This window comes from Perca flavescens, chromosome 3 (assembly GCF_004354835.1).
Source record: "Perca flavescens isolate YP-PL-M2 chromosome 3, PFLA_1.0, whole genome shotgun sequence".
Lineage (NCBI taxonomy): Eukaryota > Metazoa > Chordata > Actinopteri > Perciformes > Percidae > Perca > Perca flavescens.
Window position 1 is genome coordinate 10,008,417 of NC_041333.1, and position 17,404 is coordinate 10,025,820.

Consider the following 17,404-nt stretch of genomic DNA (forward strand, 5'->3'; position numbering starts at 1 on the left):
TGCCATCCTTTACGTCTTGTGCTGTAGTCTTCAATCATCACGTGTTAAACGTTACTGAAGTCAAAAAACAAAACTGTGGCAACAAAATGCAGATGTTGTAAATACACTGGACACAATAACAAAGGGTGGATAATGAGAAGCAGAAGAGAGAAAAGAGGCCGCAGCAAGGAAGCGGCAGCAGCTAAATCCTGATGGACCTTGCCGTTTCGAGCGCCCGAGCTGCCGCGGCCACTATGGGGTGAAAAAGCTGGGAAGCCCCAGAGCGTCTGTTTTTTATTTGATTTTTTTAAATGACAGGCTCGAAACAATATTCTCTCAGAGAACCCAGCATTTCTTGCTACACCTTTGGCCAGAGCAAAGGACCCAAAGGGAAACACGATCGGTTACGTACTCTAAGCGAAGAGACAGGGGCTTGCATCCCCGTTTCCTCCACTTGCTTCCCTTCCTCGAGGAAGCACAGGAGAGACTCGAGGTAATCACGCGAGGAGAGAGGGAACGAGGAAATGTGTTTTTAGACGGAATAGACGTCCTTTCCTCTGAAGCGTCACATTAATTTTTATTTTTCAAGATTTCTTGGGGCATTTTAGGCCTTTATTTGATACGACCGCTCGGACATGAAATTGGAGAGAGAGAGGGGGAATGACAGGTCGGAATTGAACCTGCAGCCGCTGCAGTGAGGACTGAGCCTCTGTACATGGGGCGCACGCCTCTACCAGGTGATGAGCTACCCAGGCACGCCCCCCCCCCCAGCGTCACGCGATTTGTTCCACTGTATGGGCGGAGTTAGCAACGGCTTCCAGCTGCACGGCTTCCAGGAAAGCTGCTCTCTCCTCGCTCATAGCTCCTCGGAGATCCCTCCTCCATCCTAGCTCCTCGGGGCAGGAGTAACAGCTTTGAGACGGCCTTCACGAAGGAGGGCCAAGAACAGCTCCCAGTTTCAAGCGAAGAGATATCAAATAAGAGAAGTGAGATCCATCTCTCCGGCTTTTAGGCCGCTCGGAGACGGTTTCCGGTCTGGCTATCAGTGATTCCACCACGCCAGGTCTATAGATAACCACGGGCGCGTGGCCGGAAAAGACGGTGTGTTCTGAAGAAGTATCCACGCACCTGACCTCGTTGGGGATTATTCCCCTCACATATGGAATACGTAACAGTGGAGAGACGGTCTCGATATGATAGAGAACTGCACCTGTGCATCATTCATCCATCTTGATTTCACATTCAGCATCATTCATTGTTTTTACCTGCAGAAAGGACTGATTCTGCTTTGTTTGATGATGCCAAGTTCTGTACCTTTATGTTGAAATACACAAAAATACATATAGTGCCATTATATAACAAAATAAAACACAAATGAGGGGATTTCAAATGAAATGCAAGGTTGTGATGTGAAACACTGGCTCTAGATACAGAAATAAAGGAGCTGCTTCTCTATCCAGTGCTAGGACATCATGACACAGGTGAGGAAAAGTGCCAAAAAATATGGGGAGAAAAAAACTCTAAGAATGAGCCTTTTATGAGCTGTTCCATTAAAAGAAACAACCAGGCTGCTACTCCACGCTCTCCAAATATAGATTCTGCTGGTTTCTCCTCCCAAAAAAAAATAAAAAGACGACTGAAATCTTTCAGGAACTTGCTTCTTGCAGTATGGGCAAACTTGAAAAATTAAGTTGTCTCCTTCAACTTATGTAGGCAAACACAGTTTGCACACTTTGTGCAGACGAGCAAAGGGGGGTTAAAGAAATGTTGCAAAAAGTAATCTGGCAAGACATCTCAGTGCTCAGCCACGTGACGCATGAGTCAGCAAAATCTCCATTTGGGTCACGACAGAAACCTGCACGGCCAGTTTGTGGTTTGTGCCACGTACAAACCTGCTCCAAACTTCGATCACTTCCTTCATTTGGTCCTGGATTATTGCCAAAAAAAACCAGCTCTGATAAAAGAAGGAAAAAGATAAAACTCTGGCCATATTGGTTTGAACTTAAATGTGCCAATAACAAAGCAGTGAGTAAACATTAAAAAATAAAGATAAAAGTTGCCATTTTCTATTTAGATATATAGTTTTTATAAAGTCCCCAGCTGAACTGCAAATAACTCAAATACTTAGTTTTCTGCTAACCCAGTGTTGTATCAAGACTGAGCTGATAATATGTTCTGGGGACAGGAAGTGGTGTATGTAGAGACACCTGTGCTATCGCAGAGTCTAACCCTGGTCAGCTACAGCATCACTGTTGACGTGCTGTGATCCAGCTGCACTGACTCAGTGCTGACAATCCACTGAACCATCCTCTGTCTCCACTGGACAAATGACTAAATAACCCCTTTGTTGTCACAGCTGTCCCCCCCCCACCCCCGATTAGTGATTTACCTGTGATCATTTCGTGTAGGTTGCCTCGACGGGGCTCCGGTCGGATTTGTCTTACTTTGTATCACTTCTTTAGGTAGTCCATTAAGGTTAAAAAGGTTTAGGAGATTTATTAGTCCACATTCTTGTATTAGATGTAAATATTAAACTGAAAGAAGAAAAAAAATTTAAAAAAAATCAACGAATCCCAATAAATGCACTTGTTTGACATTCATCTTTCCTCGTTGTATTTCACACCCTGACTTGACTCATTCAATCTGGTCTTCTGACAAACATCCAAATGTAAACCTCACTTCACCACACAACTGAACTGAAGCAATGGTAGCCCAAAGTGGTTACTTCATATTTTATTAAAACATCAGTATTTGTATGCATCGTTTAGAAAATAAAAAAAGTGAAAAAAAAAGGAGAGCTGCTTCTTCATCAGAGGGTTTTGGAGTATCGCCGGCGGACTGAGTCTCTGTAGAACTGGAAGATCTTCTCTGATGCTTTCTGACTGACTGCTATACACTGCTGCAGCTGGAGGAGAAGAAAAACTAAAATGTAAGACTTCAGATAAAAGTCCAAAAATCATCTCACCATCACCCGACCTGAAGCACATCACTGACGGAGCTCGCACAATGACGACAAAACGCAACTTTCCTGGAACAACAAATCTGGAAAACACATTAGACAAGATCACAAGCCCTAATTAGGGCTGGGTGATACGTCAATATTTGACCTTATATTGATATATTTTCAAACGAGATATGTCATTACACAATATGTTATATCGATATAGTTTAAAAAGGTCCCATGGCATGAAAATGTCACTTTATGAGGTTTTTTAACATTAATATGCGTTCCCCCAGCCTGTCTATGGTCCCCCAGTGGCTAGAAATGGTGATAGGTGTAAACCGAGCCCTGGGTATCCTGCTCTGCCTTTGAGAAAATGAAAGCTCAGATGGGCCGATCTGGAATCTTCTCCTTATGAGGTCATAAAGAGAAAGGTTACCTCCCCTTTCTCTGCTTTGCCCCCCCAGAGAATTTGGCCCACCCATGAGAGAGAGCGACATCATGGCTTTCAAACGAGCAAAGTGGCAGTTGGTCAAGGCTACACCCCCAACATCCACCTTGCTCCCCCCCTCTCTCCTCCTCGGTAGCTACAGACACAGAAATCGCACATCCTAAGGAAAGCTCATTGTGGGACTGGCTCTAGTGGCTGTAATTCTGCACCAAGGCTGAATTTCGGGAAAGAGACTTCAGATACAGTATTAGGGGACCACTGAGGTCTATATAAAAGAGACTTCAGATACAGTATTAGGGGACCACTAAGGTCTATATAAAAGAGACTTCAGATACAGTATTAGGGGACCACTACGGCCTATATAAAAGAGACTTCAGATACAGTATTAGGGGACCACTACGGCCTATATAAAAGAGACTTCAGATACAGTATTAGGGGACCACTAAGGTCTATATAAAAGAGACTTCAGATACAGTATTAGGGGACCACTAAGGTCTATATAAAAGAGACTTCAGATACAGTATTAGGGGACCACTAAGGCCTATATAAAAGAGACTTCAGATACAGTATTAGGGGACCACTAAGGTCTATATAAAAGAGACTTCAGATACAGTATTAGGGGACCACTAAGGTCTATATAAAAGAGACTTCAGATACAGTATTAGGGGACCACTAAGGCCTATATAAAAGAGACTTCAGATACAGTATTAGGGGACCACTAAGGTCTATATAAAAGAGACTTCAGATACAGTATTAGGGGACCACTAAGGCCTATATAAAAGAGACTTCAGATACAGTATTAGGGGACCACTTAGGTCTATATAAAAGAGACTTCAGATACAGTATTAGGGGACCACTAAGGTCTATATAAAAGAGACTTCAGATACAGTATTAGGGGACCACTAAGGTCTATATAAAAGAGACTTCAGATACAGTATTAGGGGACCACTAAGGTCTATATAAAAGAGACTTCAGATACAGTATTAGGGGACCACTAAGGTCTATATAAAAGAGACTTCAGATACAGTATTAGTTTAGTTTTAATGTTGCGTTACGTGACCCATTTCTTCTGTAAAGTCTGTGTGCATCTCTCCTCTCACGCGAAAACAGAACGCAACAGTTACTGGATGCGAATATCTTCAGTTCTAGAAGTAATAGCGTGTGAGACGACGATACATCCATTACATACACAGTCCCGCTTTACCAGACCCTCGCACTGGAGGAGGGTCTGGCTAGTCCACGCAGCATTCTGGGATGGGAGGAAAACGTGCTCTGGTTTATTGGCATTTCTTTAAACCAATCGCGATCGTCATGGGCGGTGCTAAACTCTGCACAGAGCCGCTGCAAAATAGTGGTGCAACAGAAAACTCAGATTGGACAGATAGTCTAGCTAGCTGTCTGGATTTACCCTGCAGAGATCTGAGGAGCAGTTAACCATAATCCTCAGAAATCCACCGGAGATTAGAACGCCAACACAAAGAAAGAGGAAGGTTAACGGAAAATGCAAGCGTCCGCGGCAATCCCGGAAGTGGAACACGGTTAGAAAAAAAAAAAAAAACTTTTCTTTTTTTTCTCTGTTAATATTAAAGTGTTCGCGTGATGGAAGCCTTAATACTGCTGACATTCTCATGAGAAAAATCTTAGGAGCCGAATCGCATTCAACTCGCGCTGGACACGTTCATAATAAGTCGGCCGTCACTCAGTGAGTAGAGACTCCAGTGGATAAACCAGAGGATTGTACTGTAACAATGGGCTGCATGATCAAAGAGAGTTGTTGTAGCATACACTTCAGTCCATCAGACTTCCTCCGTCGCTCTTTGTTGTCTCTTTGAATCAAGTCTGTTATTGTTGTTGAAAACAGCTACAGGAGCTGTCTGAGAGATAGGGCTTTTTTTTAAATATAGGCTATTTAGTTTAGATGTTAGATGTACTGCAGCTGTATATTTTCAAAAGAAAACCCTGTCCTTGCATTTTATTTTGATTACAGTCCGTTTTGATAAGTGTGTGTGACATCTCCCACTTTGTAAAAAAAAAAAAAAAAAAAAAAAAAAAGAAATACAGAGATACATATATTGTGAAACGCCATTCAGCCGAAAAATACTGAGATTTGATTTTTAGTCCATTTGGCCCAGCCCTAGCCTAAATTTGACAATGTTGTACATTTGCTCATTCATTTACGGACCTCGTGAACGGAAAATGATCCTCTGGTTGATGACATCATCACTCGGCGTTCTGTGGCGTCAATGGCAAAGGTCATCAACGCTCGACTTTCCTGGAAACAGACAAGAACACAATTGAACACGTTGAGTGTGCGTCCCAACAGAGCTGACTGTACTGAGAGGACATGCACAAGAGTTGAGTTACCTTCCTCTCGCTTTGTGTTGGCGTTCTAAATTGCGGTGGATTTCTGAGGACTCTGGTTAACTGCTCCTCAGATCTCCGCAGGGTAAATCCAGACCGCCAGCTGGGCTATCTGTCTTGCACCACTATTTTGCAGCGGCTCTTTGCGGCGCTTAGCACCGCCCAAGACGATTGGGATTGGTTTAAAGAAATGCCAATAAACCAGAGGACGTTTTTCTCCCATTCCGGAATGTTGTGTGGACTAGCCAGACCCAAAGTAACTAAAGCTGTCAGATGAATGTAGTGGAGTAAAAAGTACAACATTTCTCTCTGAAACGTAGCGGGGTAGAAGTAGAAAGTGGCATGAAAAGAAAGGACTCAAGAACAGTACAAGTACCTTTATATGTGTACGTCAGTACAGCCCTTGAGTAAATGTACTTAGTAACCTTCCACCACTGCTACAAAAGGAATCGATTTATCTAACTGTAGTTCCTGAGGAGGGTTTCTAGAACAACACTTAGTTACGTTGATGCTGATGCCATCTCCTTAGCTTTAAGGTTGCCAGCTTTCACAACTGCATCAATAATCTCTAGTCTACGACTAAAAACAGACTGATGTACCTTGACATCAAGACGCAAACACACAAGCCTCGGCTGTACCTTTTCCTGAGCTGCGGTGGGGTCTGTGATGATTTGACCGTCTGCGTCGATGGCACAGGTCACCCCGCAGAACAGGCGACTCATGGGCAGGCCCGCGTCCATCAGAGCCACACAGGCAGCGTTCAAAAAGCAGGACAGGAGCTGAGGAACCGGTCAGGAACAACACTCCAAAAAAGTATAAATTAAATAAAAATTTGAAAAAAAGTCCCTGTGTGGACCAAATTACGGAGTGTGGAATGGTAGCTGAAGAGATGCCAGTTCACCTCCTGGGCACTGCCAAAGTGCTCTTAAGCAAGTCACCAACCCCCACCCCACACCGAGCAGTCACAGTCCCCTCCCTCTGACATCTCTCCATTAGTGCATGTATAGGACCTGAGCATGTGTGTGTATTTCAGGTCTGTGTGTGTGTGTGTGTGTAGTGTGTTCCAACAACAGAGTGAAAACATGGTAATTTCCCCACTGGGGATTAATAAAAAAAAAAAATTTTTTAAAAAAAGGATAAAAGTCTACATTTAGTGAAGGATACTGAGCCGTCATCATGTATCAGCTGAAGAATGAGAGTGAGGGAGGAGCGAGGGTGAAGGGACAAGAGCAGAGATGCCTCACAGGTTTCCCGCACACATTGCTCTTGCGCTCGCTCCCTTACGCCTGGGAAAATAAAGAAATGTTGGGGTCAGACTGGAAACAAACTGGCGCACTCATTCCACCTTGTGGTGTGTTGTGGTATGGCAGCTTTTGCACAGTAAAAGTGGAACGGCTGTAAAATGAACAACTACTAGCCTCCTGAAAGCCCAAAGTGTGCCTACAATTACCTGTTGTCCCGTCAAGAAGCTTGACATGTTTTCATGTATATTATACACATGCTTTATAACTACAGCATTCGACAGTTTCCAGCTGATTCCGGCAGCCTTCAGGCTGAACAGGAAGTCACAGAAACGGTGTGGTCCGATTCTGATTTAATAAAATGTGATCAGACCCATAGACCAGCTTGTACACAGTTTCCGGTTGTTTTTATTATGACAGAGTAGCTCTCAAAGTGCTCTACGTGCGATCTGTTGCTGATTTTAATTAACACACACACTGTGGATGATCAGTAATCTGAACAGATTTAGTCTCTCTGACTTCTAAACGTAACTACCAGCCACACAACACGTTCTGTTAGATCAGCTGATCTAACAGCAGTTTCACTTGCAGTCGGTGAAAAGCAACTGCGCTGCCTGCGTCTCAGAACTGCGGCCGCCTTGATCTCGTGAGGTTATAGTTGCCCACGTGTGCGTGACGTTGGAGCAAGTCGGGATCAAGTCGGACACAAATCTAACCGGCACGCATTGGGCGGCGATCGCCGGTAATCGATTCTGCGCAGACCTGGCTCATCTCGAACGAGCCTATTTTGACTTGTCATAGTAAGAAAAGCACAGCTGAAATTGAGAACCTTAATGATGGCTCAATTCCATCAAGTGTAAGCTATTTCAGTGAGTCAGCAGGCACAATACCAGGGCCTCTCCTAAGTGGAATGCAGCCATCCTTAATGGTTTTGAATACACCTGTGCTTTTCCTACTATGACATGTCAACATGTCTGCCGTGAAATAAGGTCTATAATCAAACGAGACATTAAATAGTTCAGGTGCCAAAAGTACGTTCTTTAACAAGGCTACAAAATGCTAGAACAGTAAAGAATAAATGATCACTGCATTGGAGTCCCAATAAACACATCCAATAAAAGCTGATAATGAGAGATAATCACTTACCTGGCAGTCCCACTTTGGGCTGTATCAACACCTCCAGTGTTGCCCGGTCATAGATTTCCTTACTGACTTTGACCTCCGCTGGTCCGTACGCTGCAGCCAACACACTTGTGTTTCCTTCACATGACAACAAAAGACAGCGTTATGCACCTGGACATACATCATTGATCTAGATGGGGAAATTATAGTTTGTCGTGAGCGCAACTTAAAAACATTATTATTATAGACGGCAACAAATAATAATTTAGAAGGGAGAAAAGCATAGAGCAGCGGAAACCTTTCACTGTTTATTGCGCTGAAAAGGCGTGCCACTGAGGAAATGGTCTCGTGTTGCCAGACCTTCCTCCACAGTGCTGCAAAGGAGGGTCTGGCTAGTCTACACAGAAAAACGTGCTCTGGTGTATTGGTATTTCTTTAAACCAATCACAATCGTCTTGGGCGGTGCTAAGCGCCGGACGGAGCCACGGTGCCTCTGCAAAATAACCTCGGGGAGGAACTTGTTTTGGTGGAACGTGTGTACGTTCAAAAGTTGTTTTAGTCGTGCGACAGAAAACACAGATTGGACAGATATATTGTAATTCAAGTGGACTGAGAGAAAACTAGACTTCTGCACCCCCCTCCCTTGGCTGTTTTCAGGCTTTCGAAATTCTAGCCGTGACAGGACACTTAGGCCAATCACAGGTCATGTCAGAGAGAGAGAGAGAGCGTTCTATTGGCTGTTCTGTGCATGCATTGCCCATGCAACAGAGAGGGGAGACGGAGTGCTGCAGGAAGAGGCCTCACTCTACTTTTAATTCTTGTGTTGTTAGCTTTCTATCCTCTGTTGCTTTAAACATTTAAAAACAAGTTAACACTGAAAGCAATGGTTTGGTTTAACTTTCTTTGTGACAAGACTTTTACAAAAACATATTCCAGATATAATGAACTCAAACCACCTTTTAGGACCTTTTCCTCCACTGCTTTTAATACCAAATTGAACTCCAGTTCTAGTTATACAAAATGTAAACCAACTAATAAATTATGATATACTGTATGGGGCGGCCTCTAGCTCACCCGGTAAGAGTGTGCGCCCCATGTAGGCTAAGTCCTTGGCAGCGGCCCAGGGTTCGAATCCAACCGGCGGCCCTTTGCTGTGTGTCATCTCCTCTCGTTCTCTCCCCCTTTCCTGTCTATTCACTGTCACTATCTAATAAAGGGAAAAGCCCCCAAAAACATAATCTTAAAAAATCATGATGATATATTATTATAGGTTAAGCTACCCAGTGATATACATATTAATTAACATTAGCTCCACCTTTACCAGCTGCAACATTAAGGTCATGTAGCCTACACATTAATGCATCAATACTTTTAATCCAGTAATATATGAATCTAAAATGGGCCATTCTGCATAATGATTACTTTTGGTAATTTAAGTATGCACGGCTTTGAACGTGAAGTTACTTGTAACAGAGTTACACACACACACGCACGCGCGCGCGCACACACACACACACACACACACACACACACACACACACACACACACACACACACAGCTTCCACCACTGATGGTAAGTCATAAAGACTACTGTATCTGGCTGAGGTTAAGAGTGATTAGACAAATATAGGGTCGAATAAGTGTTGAACTTCAGTAAACTAACGTTACACAATCCGACTTCTGACTTGAGTGCACACATGCTACTTCTGCTTTGCCTGACGCCGTTCGTCATTAAGCATGCTAACAACAGCCAGAGTCCGGCTGCTAGCTGCCTTTCACAGCCGGAACACCGCGCGGCTCGGAGTCCTATTTCTGAGTCGTTACCTTGTATGAAGGAAGCTGAACCGTCGGGTCGAGACAGTAGGCTCTGTTCACTGCCAAACTCTCTCAGAGTGACATTTGAAGAGCCGCACACTTCCATCATGCTGCCTGCTACGCTGGTTACTGCGCTGCGAGATTAGTTTGTCGCTGGCGAGTGACGCAATCTGTTTTGCTACTTAGGGCCCTTCCTGATGACATAAGAAGAAGCGGTCTGAGAGAGCTCAGAGAAATGAGTAACTCTCATACACTGCAGTTTGTTTCTGTAATGACATTAAACATACTAATCATTTTTTTGTAATGCAAGACAAAAGTCAAGTCAAGTCATCTTTATTTATATAGCACATTTAAACCAGCATAAGCAGGCCCAAAGTGCTTTACAACCAGGTCAGATGGGGTTAAGCATGCCTCGCTACATAGATGAAATGGGGTCCCCACAGCCCAATGTTCCCACATTTCTAAGAATTTTTATTTTCACTGAAAATTAGGCCCTATGTTCCCACATTTCTAAGATTATTCTTAAAATTAGGCCCTATGTTCCCACATTTCTAAGAATTTTTATTTTCACTGAAAATTAGGCCCTATGTTCCCACATTTCTAAGATTATTCTTAAAATTAGGCCCTATGTTCCCACAGTCCTAGGACATTTTCAAAATTAGGTCTTGTGTTCCTACATTTCCCTTAAATTTAAGCCCTATCCTCCCACAACATGTTTTAGGGTTAGGGAGATAAAAAAAAAGGAAATGTGGGAACATAGGGCCTAATTTTGAAAAAGAAATCTTACAAATGTGGGAACATAGGGCCTAATTTTCAGTGAAAAAGAAAATTCTTAGAAATGTGGGAACATAGGGCTGTGGGAAAATAGGCACGCTCCCAATGAAACATCAGGCTACATAAATAAAAAGTACATAACAAACACAACATGATAAAACAACTTGCATGGTAAAACCAACATAAAAAAGAACAATGTTAGAAGAGTGAACTAAATGAACAATAGCTTAAAAGCAGTATAGGGAGTAAACAAGACGGAACAGGAGGTGGCTTGACAGAAGCCATGCAGCCAAAGGACCAGGGCTCATCTTTTTATTGTTTCTAAGTTGCGAACCTCTTGTCATGATGAAATTTGCAGTTGGACAGCTGGAACAGCTGATAATGATCATTTGTGTGTGTTTATTTTCATAATTAAGAATAATGAAATAAACAGTGCAGTTAAAGGGATTGTACACCTCTGGAGTAACAGAAAAAAGTGTATTTTTGTCATCTTTTTCTTTTTTTGTCACGTTTTTCTTCTGCTAACTTATGAATGTGTTTAGAATAAAAGATCCATTAGTAGCTGAGAAAAAAAGTTGGTTGAGGAATCTTTGGTAATAGCATGGAGGGTGACAGGGAGATTTTGTATAAATACATACTGTATCCCTCTTCGTGGAATATTGGTTTCAAAATAATATTCTGTTGGTAGTTTATATATTATATATTCTTTTAAACTCATTCATAAACTCTATCCAGCTGAAAAAAATGACGTTAAGGATATAAGAGAGACATTGATTTAAATTTCTGTTGTGGTTGTCAAGACACTGAAGATTTTCTATCAAAATGTGCTGAGAATATTGGTGAGTTTTGTCTCGCTTTTGGAGCAATGTGTTGTTTGGTCTCCTGGAAAATAATCCACTCAAATACATATAATGATAGATAGTTAAATCTTTTTTTTTTTTTAATTGAACACTGTAGTATAAATGTCATAAATTATTGTTAGTAAACCTCACATAATACCTAGAACCTAAATGAATCATGTAAAAAGGAGCAATTAAAACCATTTGATGCTTTTGTATTAATGATAATAATAAATGTATGTGATGTCTGATTAGCAGTCCAGACTGGAATATTAACTTAAGACATAGAAACTCTTTTGAACTCTCTTAAATCTCCTCCAGTCCCTTTCAGCAGTGATCTGCTGTGCACAATGAAACTGAATGTGGGATAGAAAATAAAAATAAAATACAAAACGTGATCATTATACAAAATGTCCACGTAACGATAATCAAAACAGGTCCCCAACATTTAATATCAAACAGGCGTGACACACACTGAGCTAAAACTGCTCATCAAACTAATATAAAACACAACTGGACACAGTGATGTTTAAGGGTTAAAAAAAAAGAAAAGAAAAAGAATCACATGTTACAGTATACGGTGTAACTCGGACCGGAGCTGGGAATGACGTCACACCAGAGTTGAATGCGTTCCATTTAATAAGTCGACAAAATGTATTAAAAAAAGAAGAAGAAATAAACTATTTAACAAGTCAGATTTTTTTATTGTGGGGTTGCTGTATCCAGGTTAGCTATTCTAAGCAATACCAGTTTATAACAACGCATTACGCTGTTTTTTGTGCATAAAAACAGCGTACCAACATGTCCAAAGATACAAGTTGGACAGGACTGTGTTTAAAACACAGCCTTAGCGAGACTCAAAAAAGACAGAAGTCTTAATAAACTATACTGCTTTTACTGCTGTTGATGCACGGGGCAGCCATGTCGTCGGAGTTCCGGGCTCAGAAATCCGAGTTCATGGGGGCGCGCTCCCGACTTTGACCTTGGCAAAATCCGACATCCGCCAACAAATGGAACAGTATTTGCCTGTTGTCAATCGACTGCAGGATCAATAAAATGAGTTGCTAACAAGAGCTATTTGCTAACGCAAACAATAAGACATGAAGATAAAACAGTTGACTGACAGTCCTTCAACACATGGTGACATCACCAGGTGCTCCGAAGACCAGCCAATAGCTGCTCTCTAATGAAACTGATATTTTGGGGGCAAGTTTGTCTTGATTGACAGGTTCATCAGACTATCACACTCGAGCTGGGATGAGTGCTTCTTCACCACCACATTCTTTTTGCCCATTTTACCACTTCCTGGCGGCATCAGACGTTAGGCTCGTTCGAGATGAGCGGTGCCTCGCCTGTTAAAGCGGAAATTTGACCGGTTTAACTTTTTTTTTTTATATCAGAAATATGGGTTAATGGGTTAAACCAAATTGCCAAAAAGAAATAACATGGATGCATGGATGTACGTTGTATGGAAGCCATTCAACATTGTTCGCAGGTCAAATTAATGATTACTTTCATTGCATTTTGGGTGTTTTATTACATTTTATAGCATTTGGGAAAAATGTTTAAATGGTATCAAAACAGTGTCCTGACAAATAGACAAGAAAAGCGTTAAAATAAATGAGAAAAAAGTTTTTTTAAAGTGTCAAAAGCACTTAAAAAAAAAACCGTGTCAAAAACATTAAAAAAAAAAGTCAAACTCAATTTTGACCCGGAAGGACAGCAAGTTCATGGTCGACATGAAGACAACACAAATCTATAAAAAATAAAATAAACGTTGATATGAAACGCCCTCGTGTTGAGTCAATTCTGAACCAATCAGCTGTTAGATCAGTTGAGAGCCGGGTGTTTCCCATCACGTAGTCGGTGGAGAGCTACAGCGGCGCCTGGCTCCTGTGAGGTCATCATTGCCCACGTGTGCATGACGGACACAAATCTAACCAGCATGCATTGGGAGGGTGGGGTTGGGTGGTCAATTCTGCGCGGGCCTGGCTGATCTCCAACGAGCCTAACGACAAAAGGTGGTGCTGGAGTCTTTTTTTAATAGACTCCAGCATCTTTGGTATGAACACGCCCCCCCGTTTCCCCCGCTAACGCCGACACCCGCCCCTTTGCTGGTAACTTTCAATGCTTCGACTAAATGTTTTCTCATGGGGACGCAGAGAAAAAATGTCTTTTCCTTGCGCAGGAGAACCACAGAGATGATTTCAACCTATCAGATATGAGTCTCTAGTCTCAGCTCCACATCAGGACCAGCTCCTGGCTGATCCTGGGTTTCCCCCCCCGTCAGCGTTGAATCCTGGAGACTATGTAGTAAAGCAGGAAGAAGACCAGGACAAGGCCCACGGAGACGTAGCAGAGGATGCGGCGGTTGTCTCTGCCGGACCGGACCATGGTCGAGAAACGCTTCACGCTGCCGCTCAGCAGGCCCGTCGCACTCAGGAAGTTTGAGTCCTGGAAGGAAAAGGACAAGAGAGAGGGGAAAAAAAAGATAATGAAGGGACTGTTAGAAACCTTAACTGGAGAGAGAGAGAGAGATCGGCCTATATTTGAGACAACCTGTTGTTATTATTACATCCTATTTAGCTTGAACATAACCCTTTCACATATTTAAAAACTGCATTCAAATCCAGAGGATGTATGGAAATACGCTTTTTAATAGAATAGAATAGACTTTATTGTCCCAAGGGAAATTTTGTCCTGGGCATAGTGCTACAATCTGTTGCCTAACAGCACACACCATACTAAAATAGACATAAAATCAACATAAGATCAACATACGACATCTTAGGACACAAGGAAAGGACACATATGACTGTACAGACAATACGGCATCTTAAAAAGTGACTGTAAGAATGAAAGTGCTATGTGCAAAAAGGGCTGGTGTATTTATTGCACAGATGCCAGTCACTTCTGACAGAAAGGATGCACTTTTACTTTATCATATTTAACAATCCACACAGACTCAAAACGCGGATGTTCTCTCCCTCTTCACACACTCCAGTCTTTAGGCTTTTTATTGTCTAGTATGGTCTCAAAGTCACACAGTGTAGACAGAGGCTTTTACGAAGATAAAAACTAAATCATTTGGTTGCCATTCAACAACTTCATCTCCCATGAGGCTTCAAAAGTGTACTGATGTATCATGGGATATGTTGTTGTGGTTGAAATGCTAAAAGAAAGTCACAAAGACAGGTGGAAGAAATCCTCTGAGAGAAAGTACAGATGATGCATATGATTTAAATGGACACCTGCCAGCCAATCAGAAACCAGCTCTATATGCATACGTATATCTTCATAGACTGGATGGACTCACCATGCTGTCCAGATACTCGTTCTGATCGTCAGCCTCTCGGTCGATGTCGTACGCCAGCTGTCGGAGTCAGACACACGACAGAGCAGTTCAAATGGCAGTTTTCATTATTGTTTTAGAAATAGAATGATTAATGACATCAAATTAATCTTTCCATCATCTCATGCTCAATTACAGACAGAAGAGAGGACATTAAAAGCAGATTTTGAGAAAGAAACATACAACAATGGATGGTCCAGGACAGAAAAAGCAGGAATCTGCCTCTCTGTTGGTCACACTGAATCAACAGTCTGAAGAATCCCTTCTGACTAAAAACCTTTAACAGGTGTCTTAGAAGTGATGAACCTGCAGGATGAAGAGAGGGACCGTTTGCTGGGACTTACAGATTTCAGTCTGGAGACTTTGGTGGCCAGGTTCTCAGCCAGCCGTTTGTTTTCAGCATCCAGCAGGTCGTCCACAGAGCCATGACCTGGCAACGCACAAACACACTGGCTTAGAAAGGAGATTGGAAATGTGGTTAGTGCAGAGATGCTCACAAGTCTCTGAGCTAGAGTCCGAGTCAGGTCTCAAGTCTCTGAGTCAAGTCTCAAGTCTCTGAGCTAGAGTCCAAGTCAAGTCTCAAGTCTCTGAGCTAGAGTCCAAGTCAAGTCTCAAGTATCTGAGTCAAGTCTCTGAGCTAGAGTCCAAGTCAAGTCTCAAGTATTTGAGCTAGAGTCCAAGTCCAATCTAAAGTCTCTGAGCTAGAGTCCAAGTCAAGTCTCAAGTCTCTGAGCTAGAGTCCAAGTCAAGTCTCAAGTATCTGAGTCAAGTCTCAAGTCTGAGCTAGAGTCCAAGTCAAGTCTCAAGTCTCTGAGCTAGAGTCCAAGTCAAGTCTCAAGTCTCTGAGCTACAGAGTCCAAGTCAAGTATCAAGTCTCTGAGCTAGAGTCCAAGCCAAGTCTCTGAGCTAGAGTCCAAGCCAAGTCTCAAGTCTCTGACCTAGAGTCCACATCAAGTCTCAAGTCTCTGAGTCAAGTCTCAGAGCTAGAGTCCAAGTAAAGTATCAAGTCTCTGACCTAGAGTCCAAGTAAAGTATCAAGTCTCTGACCTAGAGTCCAAGTCAAGTCTCAAGTCTCTGACCTAGAGTCCACATCAAGTCTCAAGTCTCTGAGTCAAGTCTCTGACCTAGAGTCCAAGTAAAGTCTCAAGTCTCTGACCTAGAGTCCAAGTAAAGTCTCAAGTCTCTGACCTAGAGTCCAAGTCAAGTCTCAAGTCTCTTACCTAGAGCCACATCAAGTCTCAAGTCACGTCTCAGAGCTAGAGTCCAAGTATCAAGTCTCTGACCTAGAGTCCAATTAAAGTATCACGTCTCTGACCTAGAGTCCAAGTAAAGCACTTTTGTGTAACGTTTTTAAAGTCAAAGCTTCGGATGAATGGCACAGCAGCTGCCGATGTAGCGCAGCAGATACAGTGGGTTACGTTTTAAGTGTTGCATAGGTGGGTTTACAGGCTACCGTGAGCTCATCAGACGTTTCCTAAAAATAAAGACTGTTTACGAGTCTCGCATCTCATTTTATCTTCAGTAGACTTAACCACTGTAACAGTAGTCATGCTTTCTGTCCCCACAGTCAGAACTAAACATGGAGAAGCAGCGTCCAGTTTGTATGTTCCACATATCTGGAACAAACTCAGTTTGGACTGAGTATAACTTTATTTATAGTAGTCAAAACCTGTGGGATATTAGAACAGCTAGCTTAACCTACAATACTGTCAAACAGCTAGCTAAACTCCTCAGCTAACGCTAGTTAGCTAGCTAGATAAGACCAGGGTTCAAAATTAGCACCATTCACTAGCCAAACGCTGGTAAAATATGCAATTAGTGGGTAGATTCCCTTCACTCACCAGTCGAAAAAAAACAAACAACGGTAATTTCTTAAGTGGCTGTTTAAATTTAAACATTTACTTGCCATTTGACTGGTGGACCAAAAAATGTTAACTTCGAACCCTGGATAAGAGAGGTGTTGGTCTCTAAGTGAGGTAACGTTAGCGCACGTTAACGTTCCCGCTAGTTAAACACTCTGATGGGTAACTTTAACAATGTACTGCTGGAGACTGTTAATGGCTGAATATTTACAAGTGAGTACGTGTCAAAAAATACATACCTCTATTCCAGTCCGCCATGTTGACGAGTGACGTCATGATCAGCTGTGTACCAGTTTGATAGATTCACGTGACCTCGGCCACTCCCCCCCCCCGGGTACAACCGGAACAACAGTTTCCGTTTGTCTCCGAAGTTTCTCCATCACATCCAGTCAGCTTATCTCTAGTCAAACTCAGTTTTCCGATTTAACTAACTAAGGACATTTACTCAAGTACTAAATTTAGAAAGGCGACTTGTACTTTACTTGAATATTTTCTTTCCATGCTACTTTAGACTTCTAGGAACTTTCCTTAGGAACTGCAGTTACATATCTGTTTCTTTTTACCAGTGGTGGAATGTAACTAAAAGTACTGTACTTAAGTAGGCCTACAAATGTTGAGGTACTTTACTTGAGTCTATTCTTTTCATGCCACTTTCTACTTCCAATC

The 17,404-nt window shown here is 42.3% G+C and overlaps 2 protein-coding genes across 2 annotated transcripts; both read right to left on the reverse strand.

The window, feature by feature from the left end:
- Positions 1–2,696: 2,696 nt before the first annotated feature.
- Positions 2,697–10,119, reverse strand: exosc5 (exosome component 5). The gene is made up of 6 exons (XM_028573801.1): positions 9,921–10,119; positions 8,120–8,233; positions 6,897–7,018; positions 6,371–6,511; positions 5,554–5,643; positions 2,697–2,884 (listed from the first exon to the last, which is right to left on the reverse strand). Exons 1-6 carry the CDS (start codon positions 10,018–10,020, stop codon positions 2,789–2,791), a joined length of 663 nt encoding a protein of 220 aa, XP_028429602.1. The 5' UTR covers positions 10,021–10,119; the 3' UTR covers positions 2,697–2,788.
- A 3,110-nt stretch (positions 10,120–13,229) lies between these two features.
- Positions 13,230–17,075, reverse strand: bet1l (Bet1 golgi vesicular membrane trafficking protein-like). Its single transcript, XM_028573452.1, has 4 exons — positions 16,978–17,075; positions 15,221–15,306; positions 14,841–14,897; positions 13,230–13,978 (listed from the first exon to the last, which is right to left on the reverse strand). The coding sequence occupies exons 1-4, from the start codon at positions 17,012–17,014 to the stop codon at positions 13,811–13,813; spliced, it is 348 nt and encodes a 115-aa protein (XP_028429253.1). The 5' UTR covers positions 17,015–17,075; the 3' UTR covers positions 13,230–13,810.
- Positions 17,076–17,404: the final 329 nt, after the last annotated feature.